Raw genomic sequence first — 17,263 nt, forward strand, 5'->3', positions numbered from 1 at the left:
GCCGCGGCACACTTTTTATACTTAAAAAATCCCGAGGCACACCACCAACCAAAATGGCACAAAATGGTGCGTCCAGGTTTGAGATGAAAGTCTGCAGTCATTCTATGTGACTGCAGGCTTCTGAATTCTCACAGCGCAAGCACTGCACACTTTCAGGATTCTCCCTTGCCGGTGGCCAGAGTGGACGGTCATGACAGCACAAGTATGTGATTTGGATACTTCTGGCCACATTCTAACTAGACGTGTCCGGCCTCAGTCAATTCATTTTCATTGAATGAGGCCACACATGTCTAGTCAGCACGTGACCGCATGTATGTAAATCACCAACATCAGAGAATTATGATAGCAGTGCGCACTGTGAGAATTCAGAAGTCTGCAGTCACATAGTATGACTGCAGACTCATCACAACCTTGGACATCCCCTTTAATGTTCCTAACAAATAAAAATGAGAATTAGTATCACAAAAAAAACACATTTACATCCAGGTACCTGATAGATGACGTTGTTTGTGGAGTCGCCTCTTTCTTTTCATCTTCACCTTGTCCAGATGCCATGATGACTCTTCTCATCCACCGGCAGAGCTCGTTTCTGCAGACTTCCATCTTCTCCTGTCTTCTGCAGCACATCCCGACACAACACCTTTAAAGACAGCAGTGTTATTATAATGCTCCGGAATATAAATATCTGCCCTAGGCTGAGCCCCTGAGTAAATAATTGCCCCTCACTTTATTCCCAGCACATAATATGACCCTCACTGTCCCTCTTATGGTACATGCCATCCACACTACCCTCTCTCTTTTCCATACTTCACACTGCCTTCTCATACGGTGTCCCTCATAGAGAGCCCAGTCTCTCTACTGTGCCCCTTCATTACACTCCTCCTACTTGGCATACTGTCTCCTCCTGGCTGTTACCCTCACACTACTCAGTATCTATTCTGTGTCCACTCACACTTTCATCCCCCCATACTGTCTGCACACATTTCTAATAGCCTCTTCCTGTACATCCCCCCCCCTGCTAACATACCCCTTTGCTCTCTCCATATTTCCTCCTCACACATTCCCCCCTCACACATTCCCCTGACTCCCCATACTGTCCTCACACATCCCATCACCGTTGCTCCCAGTACTGTCAGCACACATTTTTCCCCTCGCTACTGTGTCCACCCCCATCTCCCCACTCACCCCCACAGAATATATCCACTGCCCTTCCGATAGAATAAATCCATCCCCTTCCACAGAATAAATGCACCCTGCCCCACACATGCTAAATAAATTCCAGCCCCCCCCCCACGTACACACTGAATAAATCCCCCCCCACACTGAATAAATCCCCCCACACACTTAATAAATCCCCCCACACACTTAATAAATCCCCCCACACACTTAATAAATCCCCCCACACACTTAATAAATCCCCCCACATACTCCCCATAAACCCACCCCACGCTGAATCTTCGGTGTCTTCAGCTCCACAGCACAGGAGCACTTACCACCAAGTCTCTTCTTTCTCCTGCGCGCCGGATAGTGACGTCAGCAGCGTGATCACATGACTTGATCACGCTGCTGGCGTCGCTCTGACCCAGCGGTCAGAGCCTCAATTGTACTCGCAGCTGGTAGATGTCTGTGAGTACAATTGATCCCCGGGAGCCGGCGCGCTGCAGCTTCTCTGTGCCGGCTGTCAGCTTGACAGTCGGCACAGAGAACAGCTGACTCCCGTTCCCCGCGGCACACCCGACCATGTGTCGCGGCACACTGGTTGAAAAACACTGCTCTAGGATGCCCTCCATGTCCCACGCCTCCTCTTCCGAGGTGGCTCTGGGGTCTGATCCAAAGACCCAGTCAGATTATGATCCTGACACGGTCCAGAACTCCAAACTCCGGGATGTGGTTGACAACCTCATTATGGATGAAATTCCCCCTCCAGGATCACGCCGTGTCATTCAATAGGGTAAAACGTACTTCTCGGTCATTTTCTAATCACAAGGAATTTGAGGCAATCTTCATTAAGCCAATGGGAACATCCTGAATAGCATTTCCCTGGTAGAAAACAACTGGATATTTTGTGCCACTTTAGTCCGGAACTCATCACCAAATGGACAGACTTCCCGACCGTTGATCCGCTTGTCTCCCGTCTGTCCTCCAAGATGGTTCTGTCTGTTCCAGACGGTTCCTCCCTTAAGGACTTCACTGACAGGCAGATAAAATCCCTAGCTAATTCTGCTTTTGAAGCCGCTGTCACCTCTCTATATCCCATCTTTGCTTGCACTAGGGTAGCCAAGACTGTCTCCGCCTGGGCAAAACTCCGACGAGATTTTATCGGCCACCTCTCCTGATAAGCTAGCTGACCTTGCGGATCAGATCACTCATTCAGGGAAATACCTACTGACCGCGTCCCTGGACTCCACCAGTTGCTCAGCTTGTGTCACCAGCAATATCATTGCCATACAGAAGATTCTTAGGATCTGCATTCCAAGCCTTCATCCAATCTCCAAGAAGTTCCTTACAATGGTTAGAGAAAAAAAAAATTTCCTTTCTAGGCGCTTCCGGAAGAAAAGGATAGTTTGAAGGTTGAGATAATTATATTTTGAAAAAAGCACATATAATACCTGATGAAGGCCGTTGTGGGCTGAAACACATTGTTTTGTTCTTATTAAAGTGTCCTAATAAATTTGGTACTGAGCAAATTATCTCAACCTTCAAACTATCCTTGTCTTCCGGAAGCGCCTAGAAAGGAATTTTTTTTTTTCTCTAACCATTGTATTCACATGCAATCCTTGGAACAAGGCTGGCATAGTTCCTGCAATAGTGCTGCATACCGGAATATTATAAGGCGTGGATCCATCATACGGATCAATTGAATGCACATACAAGACATCCAAAGGGTGAGTGCAACAATATATATTTCTTGCTGTGAATATACATCTACACTTAGACTCTGCGCCCCTTGTCTCCCTTTTTATATCTCCTTCCGATATCCTTGTCAAGAAGTTCCTTACTAACCTTCCTTTCCAGGGTTCTAGTCATTTTGGGTCCAAGCTGGAACAGATCATTTGAGACCCCACTGGCCATGAGAGCACTTCCCCCTCGTCAGCCTAGGATTCCAGAAAGTGGTCTATTTCATTTTGTTTCTTTCATCCCTTTTTGCCTCCCAGGGCATCCTTTCAGCAGGGCCACTCTCCCGCTCAACGGAAGAGGAAGAAAACGGCCTTCAATGCAGCCAATCACTGGCGTCCTAGTGGCCGTTTCTCCAATCCCTCAGGATCCGGCTCTAACAGGTTCTCTTCTGCATGATGGGTCACTCCCACCTAGGATTCCTCCCATTGTAGGGGACTAGCTTCTTCTCTTCCAGGACGCATGGTTGTCGGTGGTCGATAATGCCTGGGTTAGAGAGATTGTGACCTCAGGTTACAATATCACATTTTTTCCAGTCCTCAACAACCAGGCTCTCAGCTCAGGTCCCGGGGATCTTCCAAGCATTCTGCTCCCTCCTTCAGACATGTGTAATTGTACCCGTTCTCTTTCATGAGCGCTTTTTCAGGGTTTTACTCCAAAATCTTTTGTCCCCAATAAAGGATGTCTCTCTCCGTCCGATTCTGGATCTCAACCGGTTAAACTGTCGAGTCGATCCTGCCACTTCCGGTTGGAGTCTCTATGCTCAATAATGGCCTCCATGGAACCTGAGGAGTTTTTCTGCATGGTGGACATTTAGGATGCTTACCTGCACATCCTAATTTGTGTCACACATCAGAGATTTCTCTGATGGGTGATACAGGAGGAGACCTATCAGTTCGCGGCCCTTTCGTTTGGCCTAGCCTCTGCTTCCAGGGTGTTTATGAAGGTCATGGTGACTGTCATGGCAAGTGTCATGGCCATTCTTCGATTCAAAGGGATACTCATCATCCCTTATCTGGAAGATCTGTTGGCCCGTCCTTCCAAGACTGCTACCAGAGTCTTCAGATCTCCCTGGACACACTCGTCCATCTCAGCTAGATAGTCAACAGGGAAAAGTCTGATCCCTTCCCGACTCCTGGTATTCTTAGGCATACTGTTCGACACAGCTCCTGCCAAGATCTTTCCTGCCAGAGGAAATGTTCTCAGCTGCCCTACCTTTTTCCTACTCTCCCCCTGATTTGGAGAGTCGTCAAAAAGGTCAAAGCAGAGGGAGTTCCAATAATTCTGGTAGCTCCGGATTGGCCCAAAAGGACCTGGTACACAGTAAACCTGCTTGCGGACATTCCCTGGAGACTTCCAGACCATCTAGACTTACTCTCACAGGGGCCCCTCTTCCACCAGAATTCTTGGTCTCTGAATTTAATGGTATAAGTCTTTTAAATTGTCTTGTTAGTGGTCTACCGAGCTTGTTTTTTAGCGATCTGACTGGTTAGGACTGTGATCGGCAGCAGTGCTCAGGTGACTGAAATGGTCTGCTATTCCAGTCACCTGACCCCTGATGGCAAAAAAAGCTTCACCAGTTATGTGACTGAGGACTGGGACATCACTGCTTTCTAACCTGGTGCAGAGCACAGGAGTGGCTTGTACTGGATCCACAGGGGTGACAAAGCAGGTGAGTATATCGGAAATTATTAATTTGAAGACATTCTTGCGCTCGTACAATTTCCCTTGAGGCTAGACAACTCCTTTAAAGAGTAATGTTTCTGGTGCCTAAAATCTGTAATGTATCGATACATGGTCGTTCTCTTCCATTGCTTGCAGGATGATGAACATATAGTCCTAGAACCAGGAGATCTTTTTCCTCCCTTCTCTCCACCGCCATCCCCTCAAGCTGAAGGCAAGAAAGCACCACAGTACCCTCAGCAGCATCATCTGTTTCGTGTCTTGAAAACGCCTGTGATGGATAATGTAAGGTACAACAAACATGCACTTGAAATTCTGCATTTTCCACATCTCTGGATCCAGAACAGTTTTGGATTAGGCTCCATCTTGTTCTCCATTAGTATGTATCAAACATACCTGTAAACTGTCCTGTGAAATGACCTTTTTGTTTCAGGAGCTGGCTGGACCAGGTTCTCTCCCGTCCTGTTACGGCTCTGGATAATGAAAGATTCACTGTCCAGTCTGTGATACTCATCCGTGCTGTCCCCGTCATTATGGTGAGTTGATTTAGCCCTAGTTTCAGATATAGACACTGCACACTTTCAATGTTAATAAGAAAGTGTTTAATATTTATGATCGTTACATTTATTGTGGATTTTTTCTGTGTATTGGGCAAATATGGCACACACGTGTGAAGAACCTGTATTATAGTGTTGTTTACTTTTTCAAACTACAGGCTGCGTTCCTCATCACCAATGCACTGCGTTTCATCTTCCATGCTCCGGGCACACCCCCTGCCTCCTATGCTTTTCTTCAGCTTCAGGTATTGGGTCTGCATAGTTTGCATTTGGTTCTGTTTTTGTTACTATGATTTTATTTTGCCTGTAGAAATATTACCAATTTGTTTTTTTCTGAAATTTTCTAACGTAAAGAAGCACTCCTATCAAAGTTTTTAACATCTTAATGTATTGCAATCATCATATTATATAGCACTGGGCACTTACAATTGCTCATTTCTCCTTTGCCTCATTGGTGGACACAGGACCATAGGTTTATGCTGCTTCCACTAGGAGGCTGACTCTAAGTGAATATAACAAAACTAGATGGTGGCCCGATTCTAACACATCGGGTATTCTAGAATATGTATTTATGTATGTATATAGCAGCCACATAGTATATAGCACAGGACACGTAGTATATAGGAGCCATGTAGTATGTAGTAGACAAATACTACGTGGCCTGTGCTATATACTATGTGGCTGCTATATACATACATATTGTAGAATACCCGATGCGTTAATACAGGCCACGCAATATATAACAGTGGCCACGCAGTATATAACACAGCCACGTACTATATAACACAGCTCACACAGTATATAGCAGCCACACAGTATATAACACAGGCGACGTAGTATAGAACACAGGCCACACAGTATATAACACAGGCCACATAATATATAGCACAGCCCACGCAGTACATAGCAGCCACGTAGTATATAACACAGGCCACGCAGTATATAACAGTGGACACATAATATATAGCACAGCCCACGCAGAAAATAACACTGCCCATGTAGTATATAGCAGCCACGCGGTATCTAACACAGCCCACGTAGTATACAGCAGTGTGGGCACCATATCCCTGTTAAAAAAATAATTAAAATAAAAAATAGTTATATACTCACCCGGCAGGATCCACCGAAGCTCCGGCGATACGCGCGCGGCTGCCGCCATCCGCTAAGTCTTCTGGGTAATTTCGCAATGCATCGCCGGGAACGGAAGATGGCAGCAGGCGCGAGCGGATCGTCGGACAACGGAGGATGAGTATAGTAGATTTTTTGTTTTTTTTATTATTTTTAAAATTAGATCTTTTTACTATTGATGCCGCATAGGCAGCATCAATAGTAAAAGGTTGGGGACACACAGGGTTAATAGCAGCGGTTACAGAGTGCGTTATACGCGGCATAACGCGGTCCGTTACCGCCGACATTAACCCTGTGTGAGTGGTGACTTGTTGGGAGTATGCAGGCGCCGGGCACTGACTGCGGAGAGTAAGGAGCTGCCATTTTCTTCCGGACTGTGCCCGTCGCTGATTGGTCGTGGCTGTTTTGCCGCGACCAATCAGCGACTTGGATTTCCATGACAGACAGAGGCCGCGACCAATGAATATCTGTGACAGACAGAAAGATAGACAGACAGAAAGACGGAAGTGACCCTTAGACAATTATATAGTAGATTAGCTCCTCCTCCTCTGCAGTATACACCTGCCACTGGCTCTAGCCGAACCAGTTCATGCTTAGTGTCTGTAGGAGGCACATGGGTCTAGTCTTCAGAAAACAATTTTTTTTATTTTAATTTTTACTTTTTATTTTTTATTCTTTTTTTCATTCCCATCCTTTTAATGGATTACAATGGGCGACAGATCCCTTCAGGGTTCCGATGTCCCCCAACCAACAACAGGCGGGAACATGGAGTGTCGCTTCCACGTACCCCCTCCTGCACCATTAAAAGGTATGCCTGAGCTCTCTTTAGGGACTATGGGGTCCATTCAGGGCACCGATCTCACCAAACCAACAACAGACGATAACAATAAGTGTCGCCTCCACGTACCCCCTTCTGCACCAGGTTTGTTTCAGCCAGACCAACAGCTCTGCTACATCCTAGGGGAGTTAACCCCTAGGGTGTTATAAGGCATTTATGGCATCCGTGCAGCCCCCACTGAATCACCACTGACAAAAAGCGGTGATGGAAGGAGGCAGACAGTCCCTCTCCACCTCTCGGTCAACGGGATGGTGGATGGAGGGTTCCCTGCAATGTCCACAGCGGGGACCTAGTATTGCAGCAGCTGACCTGCATACGAAGCAGTCTGAACTCTGTGCTTCATCCTCCGGTTCTCTGTGGGACACCGTCCACTCTGAAGCCAGGCAGCCGCCGCGGCGGCGGCCCCATACCAGGATGCGCACCGCAGGTAGGAAATCCAGGACGGCGGTGGGTTCCTGCAGCAGAGACGCTTGGGGGAAGGGGCGAGTGCAGAAATGTTTGGTCACCGGCAGATGACTGTGGCTGGTGTGACCTGATGGGTACAGGACGTTGCCCATGTTCCCGTGGCATTCCCCTCCCTCGCCGGGTAACGCTCCTGCCTGCTGCAGTAATTTAGGCCCCGGCTTGGGCCTTTTCATGGAGCAATCCTGAGGTGCCGCCCACTGGATGACGTCGCGCCCGTAGCCCCGAACTGGCGCATATCGCTCTTCGTGAGATTTCCGCATATTCAACTCCCGGGTGCAATCTTTATACACCCGGCTGGCTCTTCGCAATGCTGACGCGGTGGCAAGCAGATCCCAGGGCATTTTTAAAGGGAACGGACTTGGCCTTTCTATCAAGCCATCGCTTTGTAACGCCAAGATGGGGTCGTTATTCTGGTTCAAGAAAGTGAGAGGTTTCTGGGGGATGTACTCGATCTTAGTCGTGATCCCAAAGAAGGATGGAAGGTACAGCCATCTTGGACCTAAAGTTACTCAACACGTTCCTCAGGCTTCGGCACTTCAGGATGGAGGTTACTGCTCTTCACTGTCCGAAAGTAATATTTCCAGGTTACGGTTTTGCCCTTCGGCCTCGCCACCGCTCCCAGGCCGTTCTCAACGGTCATGGCAGTCATCATGTCCATTCTGCTCTCTCGGGCCGTGGTCATTCCCCCATATCTAGACGGTCTCCTGATCAAGGGGCCGTCTTTCCAAGACTGCGTGGAGGCGTCCGTATCTCTCGGACACATTTTCTCGCCTGGGCTGCCTGATAAACTTAAACCAATCTTCCCCGGTCCCAGCTCAGCAGATATCCTTTTTAGGCATGACCCTGCACACATCCCTAGGTTTGGTAATTTTTCCTTGCGATTAGGTCATAGCCCTTCAACAGGAGGCCTGGGCACTTTGTCGCCCATTTCCTCACTATCGGCCTGCGAGAGGAATCCATTCTCTCTCGACCATCTATGCCGCTTCTCTTCGCGGGTCAAGCGGACGCTCAGGTGGTGGACTTTACAGTCTTCCCTCACCCAGGGGAAATCTTTTTCTCCTAGTACAATAACTGGTGGTCTCCACCAATGCCAGCCCTCTGGAGAGGGCTGCCTTTCGTCATCACATGGCCCAGGGGCGCTGGTCTCCTCCGGAGCCGCTTCTTCCAATCAATGTCTTGGCGATTCGGTTGTTCCTGTGGCGGTTCCATTACCTCCTGGCGGGTTGTCTCAACCGAATACATTTGGACAACGCCACGACTGTGGCGTATAACATCTCAGCGGTTCATATCCCCGGTGTGGAATACTGGAAGGCAGACTTCCTCAGCCGTCAGGGTCTGGCTTTGGGAGAGTGGTCCCTTCATCCGGAGGTATTCCAACAGATTTGTCAGTTACTTCTGAGGGTTATTAGGAAGATCAAAGTGGAAGGGATTCAGGTGATACTTGTAGCTCCGGACTGGCCTCGCCGGGCATGGTACGCGGAGTTGGTTTATCTCATTGTCAATGCTCCCTGGCGTCCACTGAATTGACCAGATTTGTTTTCCCAGGGGCCCATTTTGCCTCCAGAACTCGGGCCCTGTGCTTAAAGGCCTGGCCATTGAATCCTGGGTCCTCAACCTAAGTTGAGTTCTCCTGAGAAGTGGTTTTCACCATGTTTAGCGCTTGGAAAACTGCATCGAGGCGCATTTATCACCAAACCTGGAAAGCATTTTCTTTTTTTTTCTTCTTAATATTTATTTTATTTTCAAAAAGTGACACATAACAACAAAAACATAAATTATATATATATATATATATTTTAACAGCTATGTTAAGACAAATAATATTTACTCACAGTCCAGGTTTGCCAAATCTTTGCTACCTTTTTTCTCCTAGTGCGAGACTGAGACAACATTAATTCATATTTACAGTTCACATTCAGCTTTTCGGTCAACTCTTTTATGGTTGGAGGAGAGGTCTCCTTCCATTTTTTAGCCAACAGTATCCGAGCCGCTATCAATATATGTGATATCAACCCTCTAATTTGTTTAGAAAATATTTCCAAACCGATGTGTAAAATCGCCATTGAGGGAGTAATTTGTACCACTACCCCCGTAATCTCCATAATCAGTTTCAACACACCGCCCCAGAAGGATAAAAGCTTCGGGCACGAATACCAGATATGTCTCTGGTTGCCTACTAGTCCACATCCTCGCCAACATAAATTGGAGGATTGCGGATTAAATTTTGCAATTCTCTCTGGGCATAGATACCATCTCATTTGAGTTTTCTTTAATTGTTCCACGTGATTTATACAAAATGACACTCTCTTAACCTATTAACGTTATTATATCTACCTATGGAAGAAGGGGGGATGGGAGTTCCGGATCTAATGGCATATCATAGAGCCTCAATATTAGTGGGTTTAAAAGAATGGTGGCAGATGACTGGAAACCACAGATGGATGCAGATTGAAAAATTTTATTCTAGATGGGGTTCCACGCGTCTGGCGCTAGAGACAGAGTTAATACAAACTGGACCCACCTCCCCCTTATTGCCAACAATGCAGGCGGCAATCCGGTTATGAAGACTGTTATTGCCCTCGCTGCTAGGGATACCATGTGAAACATTATCAATATATGCCATTGAGCCCCATATTCCTTATTTAAACCTCCATCAATGGCGAGGGGCAGGTATACAAACCTTAGCAGATATAATGGAAATCACTGGAGTTATCCCTTTTGATCAATTGGCTAATAAATATATTGGAATACGAAAATATTTTTATCAGTATTTACAAGTTAGGAATTTTCTAAACAAAATTGTAATAGCGAGACACTCTGGTACTACGGGAGAGGGAAAGATGGGAAAACTTATAGTAACAGCAGGTCCAATTATAAAAGGAATATCGGTGTTTTATAGAGCTTTAATTAATCCAGTGGAAGAGATTAAAGTGCCCTATATGAAAAAATGGGAATTAGAGTTAGGGGAGGTATTGGAATTAAAACTATGGGGAAATAGCAAACCTGGAAAGCATTTTCTTGCATGGTGTAGGGAATGCCGGCTTTCTCTTGCCTTCTCCGTTCCGACTATTTTAAAGTTCCTTCAGAAGGGGGCTGGATTCAGGCCTAGCGCTTAGTTTCTTCAAAGGACAGATCTCTGCCGTATCAGTTTTGTTTCATTGCCAGACTGCTTCTAAGCTGCAGGTGCAGACTTCATTCAGAAGGTCTCCCAAAGGTTATTCCCCTACAGAGGGCCGTTGGATACCTGGGACCTTAACTTGGTCCTGAGTGTTCCGCAGGAGGTTCCGTCTGAGCCGCTGCAGGACGTCTCTGACTCACTTTTCGTGGAAGGTCGCCTTCCTGGTTGCGGTGACTTCGATCAGGCAGGTATCGGAGCTAGCCGCTCTTTCTTGTCAAGCTCTTTTTCCCTTTTTTTCACCAGAACAAGGTGATTCTCCAACCATCCCTGTCCTTTTTAACCCAAGGCGGTCTCTTCCTTTCACCTTAACCAGGACTTTGTCCTGCCCTCGTTTGGCCTGCCACCAATGCGCCATTTTCAGAGAGCTGTCTACACTCTAGATTTCGTGAGGGCCTTCAGAAGATATATCTTCCAGATGGCATCCTTCCGCAAGACGAAAGCCTTATTCACTCTTCCTGTGGGTCACAGGAAGGGACTAGCTACTTCCAAGTCCACAATAACCAGGTGGATTTGCTCGACTATTCAGGAGTCTTACTGTGTCAGAGGCAAGCCTATCCCAGTGGGGATTAAGGCACACTCCTCTGGTTCGGTGGGTGCTTCCTGGGCCATTCAGTTCCAGGCGTCGGCGGAACAGGTTGCAAGGCTGCGACTTTGTCCAGTCGGCTCACCTTCTCGAAGTACTACAACATTCACACTCAGGCCTCAGCAGATGGGAGCCTGGGAAGACGGATCTTTCACCCGGCGGTAACGCATCTCTAGGCAGCTCATGCGTGCTGTTTTGTCTGTCCTGTCGTTTCCCCACCCAGAGACTGCTTTAGAACGTACCATGGTCCTGTGTCCCCCAATGAGGCGAAGGAGAAACAGGGATTTTTGTGTGCTTACTGCAAAATCCTTTTCTCTGAGCCACTCATTGGGGACACAGTACCCCACCCTGTTGGCCTGACGGCTATGTTTGTTCTTTGGTTTGACATATTGTACCCGAATTTAATGGGTTTTATCTCCTTTGTCATTGAACTGGTTCGGCTAGAGCCAGTGGTAGGTGTATACTGCAGAGGAGGAGCTAATTTTGTTACATTCACTTAGTGTCAGCCTCCTAGTGGCAGCAGCATACACCCATGGTCCTGTGTTCCCCAATGAGTGGCTCGGAGAAAAGGATTTTACGGTGAGTACACAAAAATCCCTGTTTTACCCTTCTGCCCAATTCTTGTATTTTCCATTAGTTCTATGACATCACGTGATTAAAAATTGACCAGCTGAATCATTCTAAACTCTATGTAGACATTTTTCTTTTATGAGTCATAAGTCACTGCTAAAGTCCATGGCAGGAGGGAGGAGCCGAACACCTGGGGTAGAAATTGAAGAGGGGGGATGATAAATGCAAGAGACAATTCCCTCTTTCTATATAGAGCAGAGAAAACAGAATAATTAGCTGGGTAGAAGGGCAAAATGAGCAATTGTGAGTACACAGTGCTATATAATATGATGATTACAATATGGATGGGAGTGATTCTTACTTTTCAATATCATATGCAGAGTTTACAAGTTATTATATATGCATTGACAGTGTATTATATCCAAACCTGTATTTTATGATGACATTTGACTTGGGAATGGTTTAACTGCTTCCCGACATTTGACATAGTACAATGTAGTATGTCACATGTAGGGTTCCCTAATATGGAACTGACTCTGGAGCTGAGCCCACACAATGCCAGAGAGATGACAGCTTTTTGATATAGCCAACATATTCCTGTAGCAACAGCAGACAGAACGACCTTGGATAGCTGCTGTTTTTCAAATGCTGCTTTTGGTCTCTGACAGGGACATGTTAATATGCTAATTGCACGATTTCTGGTATGCTCATGTACTGTCTCCCATCATCCTTGAAACCGCAGGAAACTGATAAGTTGCCATGGCAGTCGGAGGCTTGCTGAAGCCCCCCGCAACTGCAATCTTTATCATCCTGTGAAGTCCAACCTGATGGCTACAGAGAAGTGGCTTGTATGATAGGACTGAGTTATCTTTTTTTCCTTGAATGTACCAGTGCTTCTCGCAAAATCAGAATATCACCAAAAAGTTAATTTATTTCAGTTCTTCAAAACAAAAAGTAAAACTCATATATTGAATAGAGTCATTACAAACAGAGTGATCTATTTCAAGTGTTTATTTCTGTTAATATTTATGATTATGGCTTACAGCCAATGAAAACCCAAGAGTCATTATCTCAATAAATTAGAATACTTTATAACACCAGCTTGAAAAATCATATTCAAATCCAAAATGTTGGTCTACTGAAATGTATGTTCAGTAAATGCACTCAATACTTGGTTGGGGCTCCTGTTGCATCAATTACTGCATCAATGCGGCATGGCATGGAAGCGATCAGCCTGTGGCACTGCGGAGGTGTTATGGAAGCCCAGGTTGCTTTCATAGCAGCCTTCAGCTCGTCTGCATTGTTGAGTCTTGTGTCTTATCTTCCTCTTGACAATACCCCATAGATATAGTTTGTTGGCCAATCAAGCACAGTGATACTGTTGTTTTTAAATTAGGTATTGATACTTTTGAATAAGAAAAATAAGCCAGCTCACCCGTGATGCATAAACCAATCTTCGGGAGCACGGACCCGCTGTGTCCAGGCGTATAAAGTCAAAAAAAGAAAGGAATGTCCAGCTTCACCGAATCCGTAAAAAAGAGTTTTCTTTATTCACAAACTTTAAACATGGAGGATACAGACTTCAGCACGAACCATATGGGTAAGAATCTCAACACGTTTCTGGAGACTAAGCTCCCTTAATCGCTTTTTTTAACTTTATACGCCTGGACACAGCGGGTCCGTGCTCCCAAAGATTGGTACTTTTGGCAGTGTGCATAGGTGCCAAGTCCTGCTGGAGAATGAAATTTCCATCTCCAAAAAGCTTGTCAGCAGAGGGAAGCAAGAAGTGCTCTAAAATTTCCTGCACTGACTTTGGTCTTGATAAAACACAGTGGCGCTACACCAGCAAATGACATGGCTCCCAAAACCATCACTGATTGTGGAAACTTCACACTAGACCTTGAGCATCTTGGATTGTGGCCTGTCCACTCTTCCTCCAGACTCTGGGACCTTGATTTCCAAATTAAATGCAAAATTTGCTTTCATCTGAAAACAACACCTTGGAGCACTGAGCAACAGTCAAGTTCTTTTTCTCTTTGGCCCAGGTAAGACGCTTCTTGCGTTTTCTATTGGTCATGTGCAGCTTGACACAAGGAATGTGACACCTGTAGCCCTTGTCCTCGATACGTTTGTGTGTGGTGGCTCTTGAGGCAATAACTCCAACAGCAGTCCACTCCTTGTGAATCTCCCCCAAATGTTTGAATTGCCTTTTCTTAACTATCCTTTCAAGGCTGCAGTTATCCCGATTTCTTGTGCACGGTTTTCTACCACACTTTTTCCATCCACTCAACTTGCCATAAATATGCTTGGATACAGCACTCTGTGAACAGCCAGCTTCTTTAGCAATGACCTTTTGTGGCTTACCTTCCTTGTGGAGTGTGTCAATAACTGCCTTATGGACATCTGTCAAGTCAGCAGTCTTCCCCATGATTGTGGAGCCTACTGAAACAGACTAAGTTAACGTTTTAAATGCTTAGGAAACCTTTGCAGGTGTTTTTTTGTCAACCCGTTAGGCTACGTTCACATTAGCGTTGCGCGCCGGTGCGTCGGCGACGCAACGCGCGACTCACCAAAAACGCGCGCAAAAACGCTGCGTTTTGCGACGCGTGCGTCGTTTTTTGACAAAAATCGGACGCACGAAAAATGCAACTTGTTGCATTTTCGTGCGTCCGACGCTAGCGTCGAAAACGACGCACATGTCGGAAAACGCTAACAAAAAAACGCACGCGTCCCCTATGTTAAACATAGGGGCGCGTCAAACATAGGGGCGCGTCGCGTAACGCTAATGTGAACGTAGCCTTACTGACATCAGACGTACTAATACGCCGATGTCAGTATCCAGCGGTGAGCCCACCTCAAAGCCAGGAAATGTCAGCTGTTTTGAACAGCTGACATGTGCCCGCAATAGGCGTGGGTAGAATCGCGATCCACCCGTGCCTATTAACTAGTTAAAACTCTGACAGCGGCATTTACATCGCGCTTCCGTTCCATCGGGCCGGAATACTTGCACCGTTTTCTAGTACACGGCATGGTAAAACCAATGGTGTCGTTCAAAAGTACAACTCGTCCCGCATCAAAATAATTGATGGAAAAATAAACAAGATATGTCTCTGGGAAGGAGGGGAGTGAAAAATGAAAAAGCTCTGGTCATGAAGGGTTTAGTTATTCTAATTTACTGAGCTAACGACTTTTGGGTTTCCATTGGCTGAAAGCCATAATCATCAACATTAACAGAAATAAACACTTGAAATAGATCACTGTTAGTCATGACTCTATATAATGAGTTTCACTTTTTGTATTGAAGAACTGAAATAAATTAACTTTTTGATGATATTCTAATTTTGTGAGAAGCACCTGCAAATCCTATCCATACTCTGTCATATTATAGTGGCTGAGGTCCATGGAATCAACCTGTAAGCTATGTATTTACAAACATTGGAATATCTCTAAATCAATAACCAGAATTTGTTTTTCCTGTTTTCCTGTACATTGAATAGTAAAATCAGTGGTGTCATTCAAAACTGCAACTCGTCCTGCAAAAAAAAACAAGCCCTAATATGGCTTTGTAGGCTGAAAAATAAAAAAAATATAGCTTTGAAAAAAACAAAAGCACTGAATATTACCCAGTTTAAAATGAGTTTATTCAATGTACAGATGCTGCTATAATCCTGTGCAGTATAGCATTGTGTTATCCTGCCTCAGATGTTGGTGCGACATTGTATTGGCCAGGGGTCAGGATTCTGAACAAATCGCGTTCTCCTTACCACAATAAAATATCCAGTGCTGGTTCATTATCCTTATAAGATTATTCTTTTATTACACAGCTAAGGAATGTACCTCCCTTGAACTCCCATTTCAGCAACTTTTCACAGTCGGAGCTCTTTACGCTCACTAAATTAACCCTTATGGCCACGTTGTAGTTTCATGATAAGTCGTTTTCAATATGAATGAAGATAGTTTCTCTGTTTTTTTAATACTATGTCATTGTTTGGTTCATCATCACCTTGAACTGCTTGATACAGTAGGAGACATTGGTGTCTTGTGTTTTTTGTTTATGGAACTGATCTTACTTCAATTATAGGGTTGTACAACATTATAAGTGCTCTTCAGTTTAAAGGGAAACTGTCACATTGTAATTTCATCCCCATCTGCCTGTAGAATGGTATGGAGCTAAAGAAGATTAGTATAAAAGTTTGTGGGAAATTGTTCAGTAACCCTTGTTTTTGTTTGCTGAATTCTCTGCCTATTTTGGGCTTTTCAGACAAAAGGGAGGTCTTCTGAGTGACTGACAGCTTTCCTTTTATAAGTGTGCATACAGAGATGTCTGTCAATCACTGATAGGAATGCCCCTTGTACCGTAAAGTCTGCATTGAGCAGAGATTTAAAGGGGGTGTCCAGTCCAAAATGATAAGTCTGCCGTCACTCTTTGTGACTGCAGGCTTATGAATCCCTCCCAGTGCGTGCACTGTACGCTGCTGGGATTTTTCTGGGTTTCTGCGCAGGGACTGAAGGGTATGAATGCATTATACACACCCGACTAGTGGGCGCAGCCTCACTCCATAGGCTTGTGTTGAGCGAGGCTGTGCCCACTAGTCGGATTCTGGCCAGGAATATGTATAATGCATACATTCATACCCTCCGGTTCCAGCTCATAAACCACCGAATCTCTGCAGTGCAGTGTGTGCGCAGGGGGAATTTATAAGTCTGTAGTTACACAGCTTGACTGCAGACTTATCGATTTGGACCAGACAACCCCTTTAAATGAATAAAATCTAAGTTATATGAAATCTTTTCCTACAAACCAATATATAATTCTGCTTAACTTAATTTGCTTTTTATGATGATACTGGGAATACCTGGGAAGTAGCAAGCTCTTTCACTATCCCATACCCTTTAATGATTAGACCAAAGAAAAAATGTTTATAGCCATAGGGGAAGGTGGAAGATTTGCTGCAATTCACCAATTTCAGCACTTCTCTCACAAGTTGCTAAAATCAATTACAAGCTGATAGAACATAAATATGGATGCTATATCATCCGTACAAGTCAAATTTTAATGACTGCCTCTCCTGTATCTATGTGTACCCAGTAAGAACTGAACTGTCCTTTTTTTTTTTTTTTGCATATAGGTCAATGCTGTGCTGCCAGTTCTTCCTCTTCTTTTCCCTGTCATGTGGATTTTGGTAACGGCCTTATGTGAAGCTCGTGTGCTGGCCCAAATGAGCCGAAAGTATCCAACTTCTCTGGTGAGAGTTCTTTAAAATAACCTGTGCCAAAAAAGATAAGAGCACTGGTTCACAATAATCTTGCAGCATAAACAGACTGCTGACCGTATGACAAAGGAACTACGGTAAGCTCTTGCTTAT

At 45.3% G+C, this 17,263-nt stretch overlaps 1 protein-coding gene across 5 annotated transcripts in view; it reads left to right on the forward strand.

Annotated features, from left to right (window-relative positions):
• TMEM94 (transmembrane protein 94) overlaps nucleotides 1-17,263 on the forward strand; it is a 184,495-nt gene that overhangs the window by 71,684 nt on the left and 95,548 nt on the right. For all 5 annotated transcript variants that reach the window (XR_011318417.1, XM_069752181.1, XM_069752182.1 and 2 more), the window contains 4 exons: nucleotides 4,717-4,868; nucleotides 5,012-5,114; nucleotides 5,294-5,380; nucleotides 17,027-17,143. Coding sequence is in view for 4 of the 5 variants with exons in the window: in XM_069752181.1 (XP_069608282.1) it covers nucleotides 4,717-4,868; nucleotides 5,012-5,114; nucleotides 5,294-5,380; nucleotides 17,027-17,143 (459 nt within the window). In the remaining variant the exon portion in view is untranslated. The remainder of the gene's footprint in view (nucleotides 1-4,716; nucleotides 4,869-5,011; nucleotides 5,115-5,293; nucleotides 5,381-17,026; nucleotides 17,144-17,263) is intronic.

This window comes from Ranitomeya imitator, chromosome 2 (genome assembly GCF_032444005.1).
Source record: "Ranitomeya imitator isolate aRanImi1 chromosome 2, aRanImi1.pri, whole genome shotgun sequence".
Lineage (NCBI taxonomy): Eukaryota > Metazoa > Chordata > Amphibia > Anura > Dendrobatidae > Ranitomeya > Ranitomeya imitator.